This window comes from Notechis scutatus, chromosome Z, assembly GCF_049901735.1.
Source record: "Notechis scutatus isolate UNSWTSFEM ecotype Mainland chromosome Z, rNotScu1.2, whole genome shotgun sequence".
Lineage (NCBI taxonomy): Eukaryota > Metazoa > Chordata > Lepidosauria > Squamata > Elapidae > Notechis > Notechis scutatus.
The window spans coordinates 9930667-9944454 of record NC_142025.1 but is presented as its reverse complement, the minus strand read 5'-3'; the positions used below and the strand labels follow the sequence as shown (position 1 = coordinate 9944454).

General features: G+C 42.3%; 1 protein-coding gene across 6 annotated transcripts in view; it reads left to right on the top strand.

Moving 5' to 3' along the window:
* Positions 1 to 2300: 2300 nt before the first annotated feature.
* LMBR1 (limb development membrane protein 1) overlaps positions 2301 to 13788 on the top strand; it is a 76699-nt gene continuing 65211 nt past the window's right edge. For all 6 annotated transcript variants that reach the window (XM_087946243.1, XM_087946242.1, XM_087946241.1 and 3 more), the window contains exon 1: positions 2301 to 2615. Coding sequence is in view for 4 of the 6 variants with exons in the window: in XM_087946241.1 (XP_087802367.1) it covers positions 2553 to 2615 (63 nt within the window). In the remaining 2 variants the exon portion in view is untranslated. The remainder of the gene's footprint in view (positions 2616 to 13788) is intronic.

The following is a 13788-nucleotide window of genomic DNA, read 5'->3' as shown; positions in this document are numbered from 1 at the left end:
TACAACAACCAAAAATCCAGAGATCATCAAGTAATCCAAATAGTCCCACTTTTTCCACTTTCTCTTCCTGGGGTTTTTGTTGTGATGTTTCAGTTAAAATGTATCTTTTGGAAGTCTTGTTGAGATTTTGCTGTAAGTTCTTTTTAATTCCAGGCAGTCTCCTCCCTTCCAGATCTTGCCCTTTTATTCTTTTTCTCTCCTTTCCTGTTTTCAAAAGCTTTTGATTATCCAGAAATCTTTATTATCCCTTTGACTTTTTATTTTCAGCATTAAATGCCTATTGATGTCAAAGTGGATTTTTTTCCAATTTCTTGCTTAAGTCTCTTAGCTGTCAGTATAGGAAAAGGAGAAAAAAAAACCAAATCTTTTCCCTTTTCTCTCTTCTTCGCAGCTTAAAAATCTTCTTTGGGAACAACGTTATTGTTTTTTTTTTAATAGTTTCAATTCCAGGGTACCTTATTTGTTGCTCTTGCTGTTTGACCCGGTCAACCAAAACTTTCTCTTCTTATCTTACTCCTGCACATTCTTTTCCGGTTGAGTTCTTCTTTGTGGTGGCCATTTCTGACCACCGCTACAACCGCCTTCCGGAAAGGGAGTAATGGCCAGCTGGGGAGGAGAGATGCGGGTCTCCTCAACCCTGCAGGCAGTCTCCCCCTTCTTCACCACCTCTACGGCGTGGCTTAGCCCCGAAACCAGTCAGCTCAGGGCGCTCCAGCGGCGAGCACGGATCGAAACCTCGCAGAGACAAGGCTTCGGTATGTTGCCGAAGAAGCTCAAACCGGAAATCCGGCAGTCCAATCTCTTCTTGAAAGTCTGAAGTGATGGCGCTCCCAGAACTTCCGAGGGCAAACTGTTCCATTGGTTGATTGTTCTCACTGTCAGAAAGTTTCTCCTTATTTCCAGGTTAAATCTCTCCTTGTTCAGTTTCCATCCATTATTCCTTGTCTGGCCTACAGGCACTTTAGAAAATAGCTTGACCCTTTCCTCCCTGTGGCAGCCCCTCAAATATTGGAAGAGCACTATCGTGTCTCCCCTGGTCCTTCTCTTTACTAGACTAGCCATGCCCAGTTCCTGCAACCGTTCGTTGTATGTTTTAGCCTCCAGTCCCCTACAAACATAGTGTTTTGTGTGTATTGCCCACAAAACTGCACCTAGCTGCCTACATCATTACCAAAAACTCCTCCTAGCTGAGGAACAATTTTACAGGCTGTGCATGGTACAAATCAACCTACACATATTATAATGAGCAACACCACAAATACAGCCAACTCGCAACCACAACTGAGCCCCAAATTAATATTGCCGAGTGAGAAATTGATGGAGTTTTGCTCCACTTTATGATATTTTTGTCACATTGTTAAGCGAATCACTGTCGTTGTTAAATTAAAACACAGTTGTTAAATCCCACTGACTTTGCTTGTCAGAAGGTTTCAAAAGATGGTTACATTATATGACCCCGGGACTTGGCAACCCTCATAAATATGAGTCCGTTGTTAAGCATCTGAATTTTGATCATGTGACCATGGAGATGGTGCCACAGTCATAAGTGTGAAAAATGGCCATGTCACTTTTTTTCAGGGCAGCTGAAACTACAAATGGCCACTAAATGAACTGTTGTAAGTCGAGGAGTATCTCTAAACAATTAAGATTAGTTCCCTGTGTCTGGATTTGCACATCTCCTGGTAAGCAGAGTCCACACACAACCTGTGCTTTTTTTATGCTGCAGTACTCTATGCTACTTTTGGCGTTGTCTACAGTTGTTGCTCTTTGTTGGTCCACTTCAGAGCAGCCTTGACTGAAGAGGCTTATAAATTCACAAATAGATAACAAATGTTGTCTGCTTTTGGCTTATCCCAATCCCCAACTCATAAATTTTATCTTCAATCTACCACAAGGGTCTTTAAACTTGACAGCTTTAAGACTTGTGGACTTCAACTCCCAGAATTCCTTCTCCATTCATGTTTGCTCAGGAATTCTGGGAGTTGAAGTACCAGGTATTTTTTTTCCCTACAGCCAGCAGGGCGGACTTTCCTTCCTACTGGCTCATCCAAAAAATAAAAATAAAAAAAAGAAAGCCAGAATCGCACCTTAAGAGAGCGCTTTTCGGTGCCCCGCCGAGCACTGAAGCCCCGCCTCTGGTTTATCCCAGCCCCGCCCACAACGAACATCGATTCGTCCCCGCCTTCGAGCGTGCCGAACCCGCGCACCGCGGGCACCCCGCTTGTCAAGATTTGCGCAGGCGCACTTCCCCCCGTCAGGCCGCTCTTCTTAAGAGGCTGACTGACACGCCCCGCGCGAGAAGAAGGGGGCGGGGTGGAACGTGAGGACCCGTGCTGCCGCCGCCGCCGCCGCCGCGGTTGTTGTCGTTGCCGGCGCCGCGAGTGGCGCGTTGCGCCCGAGCTTTCCACCCCCCCTCCCCGGCCTGAGGAGGGTCCCGAGCGCCAGGCGTTGCCCACCGGCCATGGTCCTTCGCTTGCCGCCTGGGAGGCAGGAGGCGCGGGGGCAGCGGCGGCCATTACTGGAGGAGGCTTCCCGGCGGGGGCTATGACAGGATGGACGCGGACGAAGTGACTATCCGCGAGCAGAACTTCCACAGCCAAGTGCGGGAATACACGGTGCGTAGCCGCCCGGTACGGCGGGCCGCTTTCTGCTTCACGGCTGATGCTGCTCCAGATAGCCGTTCCGCCGCTTGTCCCCGGCTGAGGCGGGGGCTGCGATCCACCTGAAGCCACGGCCTGCCCGCGTGGGGTGGGTGGGCGAGCGGGCGCCTCGGGAGCCCCTTTCTTGCAAATCACACGGGGCTCTTTTTTCTTTTTTTTTGGTTTTGGGTCTTCCCGCCTCTAAAGGCACTTTCTTTCCTTCCCCCTCCCCGCCCTTTAAGAAAACAGGTTCACCACTTGTGCAAAGCGTTCATGGCTTCTTTTTGTTTTTACCCTGGCAGTTAATAATGCAATGTTTTTTCCCCCCCTGGTGTGTTGATTATGAAGGCAAACGCAATAGCAATAGGTATTGTGTACAAAATTGTACTTGGCAATGTTTTTACCTGTAGGTAAAAACAATAAGGTGGGAGAACAATCATTTTAAACTCCATGTGAATCGTTCTAAACTTGATGGTTAAAAAAAAAAATACGATTTTTGTAATAGAGTTGCCAAGGTCTGGAATGCTCCACCTGATTCAATTGTTTCAGCTACAAATTTTCACAGTTTTAGTCACAAATGGACTTCCGAGGACCTCACTTCTTATTTGATAAGTGCATAAATGCCCTGAAAACGTGCCTAATATCCCTGTCATTGGTTTTTTTTTTTTGTATTTCTGTTTTTGTTTCTGCTTGACAAATTACAATAAAATAAATGTGATTATAAGTTGCCACTTCTACCTTCTGCAGGTCAAGAAATCCACTTCCATGCTCTTTTTGAGTCCCAGGAAACGTGGTTTTTGGGGAAGAGAAGCAATCAAAACAATATAGAGTTCAGTAGTTTCACACGTTGCAATTGAAGCAGGTAGAATTTAGAGTGGAGGATTGCAATCCTCCCAACCCAGTTAGCATCGTACAGATATTCCTTCGAATTATAACTGCAAGTGAGCGCAATATTTCTGTTGTGAAGCAAAACAGTTGTTAAGCAGGTTTTGTCCCATTTTATGACTTTTCACAGCACAGTTAAGGAATCATTGGGTGGTGAGTAACAGGGTTAAGTGAAACTGGCTTATCCATTGACTATGCTTATCAGAAGATTACAAACGATTACATGACCTCGGTCATAGATACATGCCAGTTGCCAGGCATCCAGATTTTGATAATGTAAAACCACAGGGATGCTGCACAGGTGGTAAGTATTAAAAATGGCCATAAGTCATTTTTTTCAATGCCATTGTAACTTTGAATGGTCACTAAATGAATGGTTGTAAGTTGAATACTTCATGTATTTCCACTAGATGTAAGACAACAGGCACCATGGGAAATGAATTTCAGTTAATTTTACTATTGATAAACAATTTGGCTCACAAACATAAATGTAATTATACTTTTGCCACAAGTGACATACTTAGATATGTTTGTTGTACATATCAAATGTGATAGATATAATGGAGTCCTTTGAACTCTTACATCAAAATTATGTGGTGCATGCTATATGTTTGCAGCCTTAAGTTACTTATAAAGTAATAAAGGTGGGATAAACATCTTTAAAAAATTGTAAACATGGGAAATCTATATAGTACCAGGAATGGGGAATAAAGATTACCAGATATTATATTGCAGTGTTATGCCAGATTAAAAAATTATATATGTGTAACTGTTTGTTTTTATTTTGTTTATCAAATTTAGTGACAGCCCATCGCACCAAGCAACTCTGGATAGTGTACAATGAAAAGCTGAAAATCATATAAAGACCATACTTTTGTAGGGGACAGTTAAAATAGGAGTGTAATAATTAAAATGAAAAAAGCGAAGGAAGGGCTTCTAGGCACTAGCCAACCCAAAGGTAGCCTACTTCTCTGTGAGCCCCAAGCAATTAATCAAAGCCAGGTATTCAAACTTCTGAAGGACCTCATTTTTGGAAAGGGCATTCCAAAGGGCAGGACAATTGCAGATAAGACTCTCTTCCTGTACCTTGTTAGTTAAAATTTGTTCCTGAAAAGCTTGGCTTGAAGTCTGGCTTAATTTAATAGCTGTTTTTTTTTCATCTTGGTGTTAAACTGCTTTATAACATTAAGTCATACTGATTTGATGAATTTCAGACAATCATTTAACGTAATTCTATCGAAGTAATAGTCCACTCATTCTCCTACTGGTACAATGACTAAATGTGACTTTTTGTTTCCATATTATGTATTTCATTAGTTCCATAGCATTATAAGAGCTGTGGTGGCGCAGTGGTTAGAATGCAGTACTGCAGCCTACTTCTGCTGACGACCAACTGCCAGCAGTTTGGCAGTTCAAGTCCCACCGGCTCAAGGTTGACTCAGCCTTTCATCCTTCTGAGGTCGGACCCAGATTGCTGAGGGCAATATGCTGACTCTAAACTGCTTAAAGGGCTTTAAAAGCACTGTGAAGCGGTATATAAGTCTAAGTGCTATTGCTATTATATTATCTTTCATATTTCACTTTTTATCCAAAAGAGAAATATAGAAGAAATCCACTTTTCTTTTTATTATAGTTATTTGTAAAAGTATATGCTACCTGTAACATTGTACATTAGCTTTTACTAGCTTCCTGAATTTTAATAATCCCATATGTTAATCATTACAAGCAGTTCTCACTTAATGGTAATTAAGGATGACAACTCTGTTGCTAAGTAACACAATGATAAAATTCTATGTTGTGACTACACCAACGTACAGTTGCAACAGTCTCAGCTGCTGTCATTAGGTGAATCTTGTATCTGGCAGCATCCTGCGGTCATTTGCTACTTCCTTTTAGCTTCCCCATTGACTTTGCTTGTCAAAATTTTTCAGTGAAGGTCAAATAGGATGATTATGTGATAATGGTATGTTGCAACTGTCAAAATTGTGAGCTATTTGCCAAGTGCCCAAAACATAATCATGTGATTGTGGGAGAGTGCACTGTCCACAACTGTGAGGACCTGTCCTAAGTCCCCCTCATTTAGCATCATAACAACTTTGAACATTTGTTGAGAGTGTTCATTCAATGACTACTTTTATACTGCACTCAATGATATGACCATCAATTGCAAATGTGCATAATTTGTCCCATCTTCCTGGTACAATATATGCTGTAAATCAGTCTCTTAATTCCTATGTATATTGAGTTTTTCCTTGTAATGTTATAGTGAATTATTCTGACTGGTTTGTGTTATCCAACTTTGCATTGTTTCACAGTGCATACAGTACATAGTGGATTATATAAGCTTTTAAACAGCTATTTGAGATTTTTCTAATTCATGTCTTTTTTTGCCATATCTTATTAAGTCAAAAGGATGAACCTAGTGCTTTCTAGTGGACAAGTCAGTATATAGCCTGTATTCAGCTGTAGCTATGCATCTCCCATTAGGTGAAACACCAAGTGAGGGGGAAAAAAGGAAGTATGAGCAAATGGTACTTTCACTTTTTATTTACCTTAATATATAAAGTCACTGTGATTTTGTATTTAGTAGACTGTGCTACTGCTCCTATTAGGTAGTTCCTTTAAATGTATTCTTTACTTATTACCTGCTATGATCTTCAGAATGATCTGACTCCAACCTGGCTTTTAGGTATTCTTCCAATAGTGTACCCTTTGATGTTGCACTTGAGTCCATCCGCTTTACTGTTGGTCGGTCTCCTGTTCTCTTTCCTTCTATTTTAGCATTCTAGACTTCTCTGGAGCTGGATAACTTTGTATTATATGTCCTCAAGATGCAAACTTGAGCACAATCATTTGTGGCATGAATGGTAACTGAATTGATTTTTTTCACTGATCCGCTTGTCAGTTTTCATATTTTCAGGGGCCTTCAACAAAGCCAAAATCAAAAAGTGTCAATATTGTTTCTATCTTGCTTCTTTAAAATCTAACTTTCACTTTTTTACAGTGTCAGAAGATAAACTTCCTTGCACAATTTTGATCTTTGTAGGTTTGGACACACATGAATATCTTTTCCAAGGCCTTTGAGGCTAAAGTGCTAGTCTGCAGTGCATTTCTTGATTGCTGGTTCCTTTACTGTTGGTAAATCAATTCTAAAAGGCAAAAGCTACCTGCCACTTCACTATCTTCACTGTCAATTTCAAGGCTGGGTTGCTCTACCTGTTATCATTGGTTTGATCTTTTTATTTAATTGCAGTCCAATTTTTTTCACACCCCTTCCCCGACTTATTACTAGAGCTTGCAGTTCATTTGCAAGTTATCAGAATAGCATCATCACTACAGCATAAATTACTGTTTGTTCCTCCAATTTTAAAAACACAGTCATCTTGTTCTAATCTGGCTTCCCTCAATATATTCCGAATAAACTTGGGGAGAGTTAGGCAACCATATTTATAGCTATGTCTCACTCCTTAGCCAAGCTGGAGCCAGTCTGTTTCACCATGATCTGCCCAGACTATGGTTTCCTTGTATCTGTATATATTTTGCATGAGATGTTCCAGGATTCCTATATTGTATGGCTTGATACGGTTGATGCAATCAAAGGCCTTTTCATAATAATAAAACAGACATTCACTTCTTTTGAGTATTCTTTGATTTTCTCAATCATCCATTGTGCTTCTGCAATAATATATTTTGTTCCTTGGCCTTTTCTAAAACCAGCTTTAACATCTGGCATCTTCCTTTCCACACAGATCTTTAATTTATGTTAGTTGATCTTAGGCATTGTTCTATTATCTAGTGAAATTAAGGATATTGCACAGTGTTGTTTGCATATTTTGTAGTGTCTTCTTTCTTTGGTGCTCATATATATGGACTGATTTCTTTCAATCTGTTGAGGACTGTTATTCTTCAGATTTTCTGGTATAGTTAGTTTAAAATCTTTATAGATTATTCTGCTGCTTGTCATTTTTCTGTGGATATGCCATCAATTCCAATAACTTTCCAATTGGTAATAGAGTGCTGAAATTGACATACCTGCTGTAGAGAATTTCAGAATACTCTTTCCATGTTTGTTGAATTGTTTTAGAATCGGTTACTATCGGCCTACCAGTTTCTTATAGCCAAAGAATTTGAGGTAGGAATTGAGTTTTTAGATCTTTTGGAAGACTTTTTTAAAATTAAAGTTTGTTTCCATCATCAGTGCTATTATAGATATTGTAATCTTCTCTAACAGCTGTCTGAAATTTGTTAAGTTCCTTCCTGAGATCTTTATTTTTGTTGGCTTTTGTTTCTCTTCTCAGCAATTTCCACTCTCGTTCTGGCATATAAGTTTGTTTTCTGTTTCTTAGTCTTTGGCAGTTTTTCTTCAGATTCATCCTTAACAACTTTGATTTCACTCCACTATTCCTCTAGTCCATTGACCATGAAGTTCAGGTCTTCTAAGCAATTCCTGATGCTGTAGTCGAAAATCCTTCCTATAGCACAGCTGCCCAATTTTGGAGCCTGTTCATTTTAACTGGGCAGATAGTATTTATTTTTATTTGTTTATTTCTACCTTGCCTTTATTAATTTTTTTACAAACAACTCAAGGTGGGGAATCATATCTCATACTCCTTCCTCTTCTTATTTTCCCCAGATCATCAACCCTGTGAGATTGTTTGAGCTGAGAGAGAAGGAGTGACTGGCCCAAAGGTGACTGCTGAGTTATAGTGTTATTATGCATTCCCAACATTCTTCCCTCATCCCTCCTATGGTCACTCCCTTCCCCAATCATGAGATAACATAGCACAGGGGTCTCCAACCTCGGCAGCTTTAAGACTTGTGGACTTCATTCAACTCCCAGAGTTTTTCAGTCAGATCTCTGGGAGTTGAAGTCCACAAGTCTTAAAGTTGCCAAGGTTGGAGACCCCTGACATAGTAGGACTTTCTTAAAATTCTTAAAAGTGAATATAGAAAGAAAAATAGAGACTTTTCTTTTTGGGTTTAATGGAAAACAGACTTGGAAATTTTTTTGGAACTCTCACGTTATCTATGTTGACGGCAGCAAGTTTACCTTGTGTACTTTATGCATAGAAATGGAAGGTCACCTCAATCCCCACAATGGATGAATGGCTGCAAAAACTGATGGCGTTAGCAGAGATGGCTAGATTGACTGTTTTGATTAAAGAAAAAAAAATGCAAATACCTTTATTTCTACCTGGAAACTGCTTCTGGACCTTGTGCTTGAGGTGGAAAAAATGAACCATTGATTTTGGGTTTTATCCATTAGATAAATTTGTTATAGAAATGGCTAGTTTTATTATGTAAAAGTAAAAAGTTGAGTTAGATGTTAATGCCTTATTTTACTGCACCAAAGGAATCTGAAGTCAATGCCTTTTTTTCTTTTCTCCTTACTTTCCCCCACTATCCATTTCCTTTTTCCCTTCTCTAGCTTCCCTAATATTTACTTTTGTATTCTCTTGGTATGCCATATTATAAAGTAATAAAAAACTATAAAAATAAAAAATGAGATAACATAGCAGGACTTGTGGAAGATCGACGTTTTGCCATTTCATAAATCCCATTGCCAGGGTTGATGCAGTTCTGTTGTGCAGACTAGATATTCAAATTAATGTATAAGTTATTAACAACTAGCCATTTTCTTCTAATACTGAATCTGAACTGAAGAGCGTTTTGTTGTCCTTAATATTTTCTTACTATAAATATGAAGCATGATAAAATGAAGGAGTTTTGTGATTATTACCCCAGCTTCATACAACTGCATCATTTTCATTCCACAATGATTTGGGAAATTAGTTTTATTGTTCATGTGACTTGGTTAAATGCTCTCTTAACTGGAAAGAAATATATAGCACGTTTCTTATAATCTTACAACACTTTTATTGTTTTTAAGTTATTGATTGATAACAAGTTTTCCAGCCATGTCCAATCATTCTTTTATTTATATTTCAAGCTTACCTTTCAGGCTAGAAGCCAGGGGTGGTATTCAGCAGGTTCTGACTAGTTCTGGAGAATCAGTAGCGGACATTTGAATAGTTCAGAGAACCGGCAAATCCCACCTCTGACTGGCCCTGCCCCCATCTATTCTCTGCCTCCTGAGTCCAGCTGATCGACTTTTTTGGTTGCTCTGCACAGGAGAACGGAGCTGGAAAGCAGATTAGTGGGGTGGGGAGAGAATGGGATTTTGCAATATCCTTCCCCCAGGAGTGGGGAGGGAATGGAGATTTTACAGTATCCTTCCCCTGCCACGCCCACCAAGCCACGCCCACCAAGTCTCACCCACAGAACTGGTATAAAAAATTGTTGAATCTCACCACTGCTAGAAGCACATGAAATATATTTGTAAGGTCTGTGGTTTCATATAGCAAATCTTGTTATTTGTTTATTTGTTTACCTATGTAAAATATTGAAGGGTAGAAATACAGAAGGCAGAATAAAAATATAGAATAAGATAAAACATTTGTTTGATTATTGTGAAAAGGGGGTCGATCTGAGGCAGGACAAGAAGCAATGGATGGAAACTAATCAAGGAGTGAAGCAAACTATAGAACTAAGGAGAAATTTCCTGACAGTGAGAACAATTAATCAGTGGAACAACTTGCCTCCAGAAGTTGTGAATGCTCCAACACTGGAAGTTTTTAAAGAAGAGATTGGACAACCTTTGTCTGAAATAGTTTGGGCTTTCCTATCTGAGCAGGGGGTTGGACTAGAAGACCTCCAAGGTCCCTTCCAACTCTGTTATTCTGTTATTCTTTTAAATGTTAATTCTTTTTGATGGTTTGCTTTGAAGATTTTTTCTTCTTCTTAAGATAGCCTTGAATTGCCTTGCATTTCCTGCCATTTAGAGATTAAAGTCTCTTTCAAGTCAAGCTTCATTTCTGGGTATATCATGTAATATTTGGCAGCAAAACACAAGTGATCTGTCACTGTTTTTTTTTCTGGAATTGTTTTATTTCTCAATCTAGCCTGTAGTCCTGAGATATTCTGTAGTCTCCCATCCAAGACTAATCAGATCCAGCTGTTCATAGTTTTTTAGTGAATAGTCAAAGTCTGCTAATTACTTCCTGTTATATTAATTAATAGGAGCTGAGAATATTTCTGTTTTTATTTCTGAGGACCTTATTTCTAGCAAGACTTTTTTCTGAAAACATTTTTTTCTTCAAATGAAAGCTAAGGAATTTAGAAAACTGAACTTTGGACTTTTTGGGGGGTTGACTAGTCTATCCCTTATTCTATACATTTTTTTATAGAATGTATGTGAAATCAATTTCCTCTTCACTATTTACATCACTGTCTTATGAGAATTAAACCACACTAAAAGTTGATTGACTAATTAACTAATTAGCTGATTAACTAACCAGAACAACTAGACACAAGGACAGTTTTTCCCTGAACGCCATCACTCTGCTAAACAAAGAATTCCCTCAACGCACTTTACTATTCTATTCTATTCTGTTCTGTTCTGTTCTCCGTGGAGCTGCTGCGAGCATCCAGACAGTGGGAGGTGCTCCAGTCTTCACTTCTAACAGGCTGAGCTATAATTGAGGAACGCTCCTCCTCCTCCACGTGACTCCTCCATGCGTTCCCCCAGTTTTAGCTCAGCCTAGCTAGAGACAGGCAGCTTGAATTTTCACTCCTTGGCCGATCCAGGTTCTTATCTAATTTCAAAATCAGGTTTGATCTCTCCTTTTTCCTTGTCCTTTGTGCTTTTAGTTTTTTGTCCTAAATTTACTGGAGGAACGTTTTTTCGTCCCTCAAGGGGGAAAATAGGGGGATTTGGAGCCCTTTGCCCCCCCACCCCCCCTCCCGTTTTCCTCTGCCGCTTTTTAAGCCGCGCTACAGCTGAGCAGCGGCTTGAGATTGCGCTTTCCCCCCCCACGAACGCCTAGAAGCAGAAGCTTCTTCTATAGCCCTCGTGCCTGTTTTCCAGCCGTTTTTGTGTGTGCTAGAGGGTTGTGCGTCTCTGCGGTAATTGCGCCGGGGCCGGCGGCCATTTTGGGCACGCCTCGTGGCCGGCCGCCATTTTGGATTTGTTCGTTGCTATCTTTCCGATCGGGCTGCGAGGGTTTTAAAGGCCCATAGCGGGACCGGCAGGCCGTGTGGAGCCTAGTGGCTAAGGGTAGTGTGGTTCAGTGCCCGGTTGCCCTTTCATATTATTTCTAGTTGGCTTTTCTTGTCTTCTCCGCAGCTCACCCAGAGACGCAGGCACTTACTTCCCATTTTTGTTGGGAGGCTGCCTCAGGAGGCCTCACCCTTTTTCCATTGTTGATTATTCTTTTCTGGCCTCTGCGTTCATTTGGTGTATTGGATGGTTAGGATTTAGTTTAAATTTTTTTTCCCTTTTTTTCTTGGTTAGCAATAATTTGAAACAGCTTATTCTTAAACCTTTTTTTGTTTGGACTTGTTTGGCACCTTTTGGGCCCCGCCCACACAAAAAAAATTAAAAGAAAATAAAATAAAAATAAAATAAAATTCGATAAAGAAAATAGATTATAATAAAAAAAAATTTATCCAAAAGGGGGACGCAGCCCAACTATAGGAAAGCCGGCCTACGTTGTAGGTCGAACTCCCAGGCGTGCCAACCGCCCTTTTTTTTTTCTTGTCAAAAATTATTTTGTGTCATGGCAGAAGGCAATCCCAGTGGCCCTTCTTTGAAGGCAAAGTCAAAGACTTACTATTTGCGCAAAAGGGACAAGGACTCCTCCAAGGCCTCTCAAATGGATGCCTTAAGGCGTCATAAGGCCTTGGAGAAGGAGTTTGACAAACGATCCAAAGACTCGCTTTCTGTACATCCTGCCCGGCCCTCTACCTCTATTCAACCCCCTCTCCTCTCAAGTCAACCTTCTCCTTCCAGGTGCTCACCGGCACGTAGCCACCAGGCCTCTCGCACGCCTGAGGCGACCTTCACACCAACTGCAGCGGGCCTACGTCCAGAAGACCCGCCCTCAACCATTATTCCGGACAGCATTAGAGAGTGGATGCAACTGGCCATCAGACAAGGAATAGCAGAGGGCATACAGCAGTTGTCCAGACCAGGTTCTCAAATGATGGCACCCGAGGTCGAATCGATGTCTGGAAGATCTCTCTCCAGACTGGCTTCACATTACGGTCAGGTACCTTCCCAAGTGGAGGCCCCCTTCCCGGAAGGGGAGGTGGGCCAGGAAGAGGAAGAAATGGGGTTTGAACCCTTCAGGGAAGAGGAAGGTTCAGACAGGGGGTCTCTCCAATATTCAGAACCCTTTTTCGAAGTAGACCCCATGGAAGGGGAGATGTCCGAGGACGAGGGCATTTCCCCTGACCAGCCAGTATTCGTAGGCCTATTTAAGCCTCACTTGTTTAAGTCCTTGCTATTCAAGGCAAAAGAATGTCTCGGGCCTGGCTTCCCAGTCTCCTCTGAACCATCACCAGCAACCCCGGGGGGACCAGAAGACTCAGTTTTCAGACAGCCGGTCATCGAAACCGAGGTTATTCCAACCCCCAATTTTTTCTGATTTGGTTGCAAGGCAATTGGCCTCTACGGGTCCCCCTCCCGCTCCTTCCAGCCAAGACAAGAGATTGTTTAATCTTGACCTGGAATTTTCTACCATGCTAAACACTCCGGAGGTAGACGACCCCATAGTGAGACTAGCATCTTCATCCAACCCCACTGACGCTCTAGAAGCGCTAAAGCCAGAGGATAAGCGAGCAGAGATGGCTCTGCGGCGAGTGCACCAGTCGGATGCTTGGGCCATCCAGTCGGCCACAGCCGCGTCATTTTTCACCCGATCCTCCATCCAGGCGGGTGGCGGTGCGAGCGGCGGGCGGTGCGAGCGGAGCCCGGGTGGTGCGAGCGAGCCCGGGCGGGCGGTGCGAGCGGCGGGCGGTGCAAGCAGAGCCCGGGCGGGCGGTGCGGCGGCGGGCGGTGCGACGAGCGGACGATGCGGCGGAGCCCGGGCGGGTGGGCGGGCGGGCGGTGCGAGAGGCGGGCGGTGCGAGCGGAGGCCGCTGAGCGGCAGGAAAAGGGAGCTGGGCAGCGATTTCTTGGCGCGCGGTGGGGGTCTCTTTGGCGGCCCGATTTTTTTTCAGAGGGAATATCATGCCTGATAAAACTAAGTTGGCCTCAGCTCCTATAGCGGGGGAAAATTGTTCGGCCCCAGCACTCGAGCATCAACTGGCTGGAGCTGCACGCAGTATATCTGGCCCTGCGCGCCTTTCTTCCCCAGGTACGGGGCCGTCACATTCTGGTCTTAACAGACAACACTACGACCAAAGCCCACATCAACTGTCA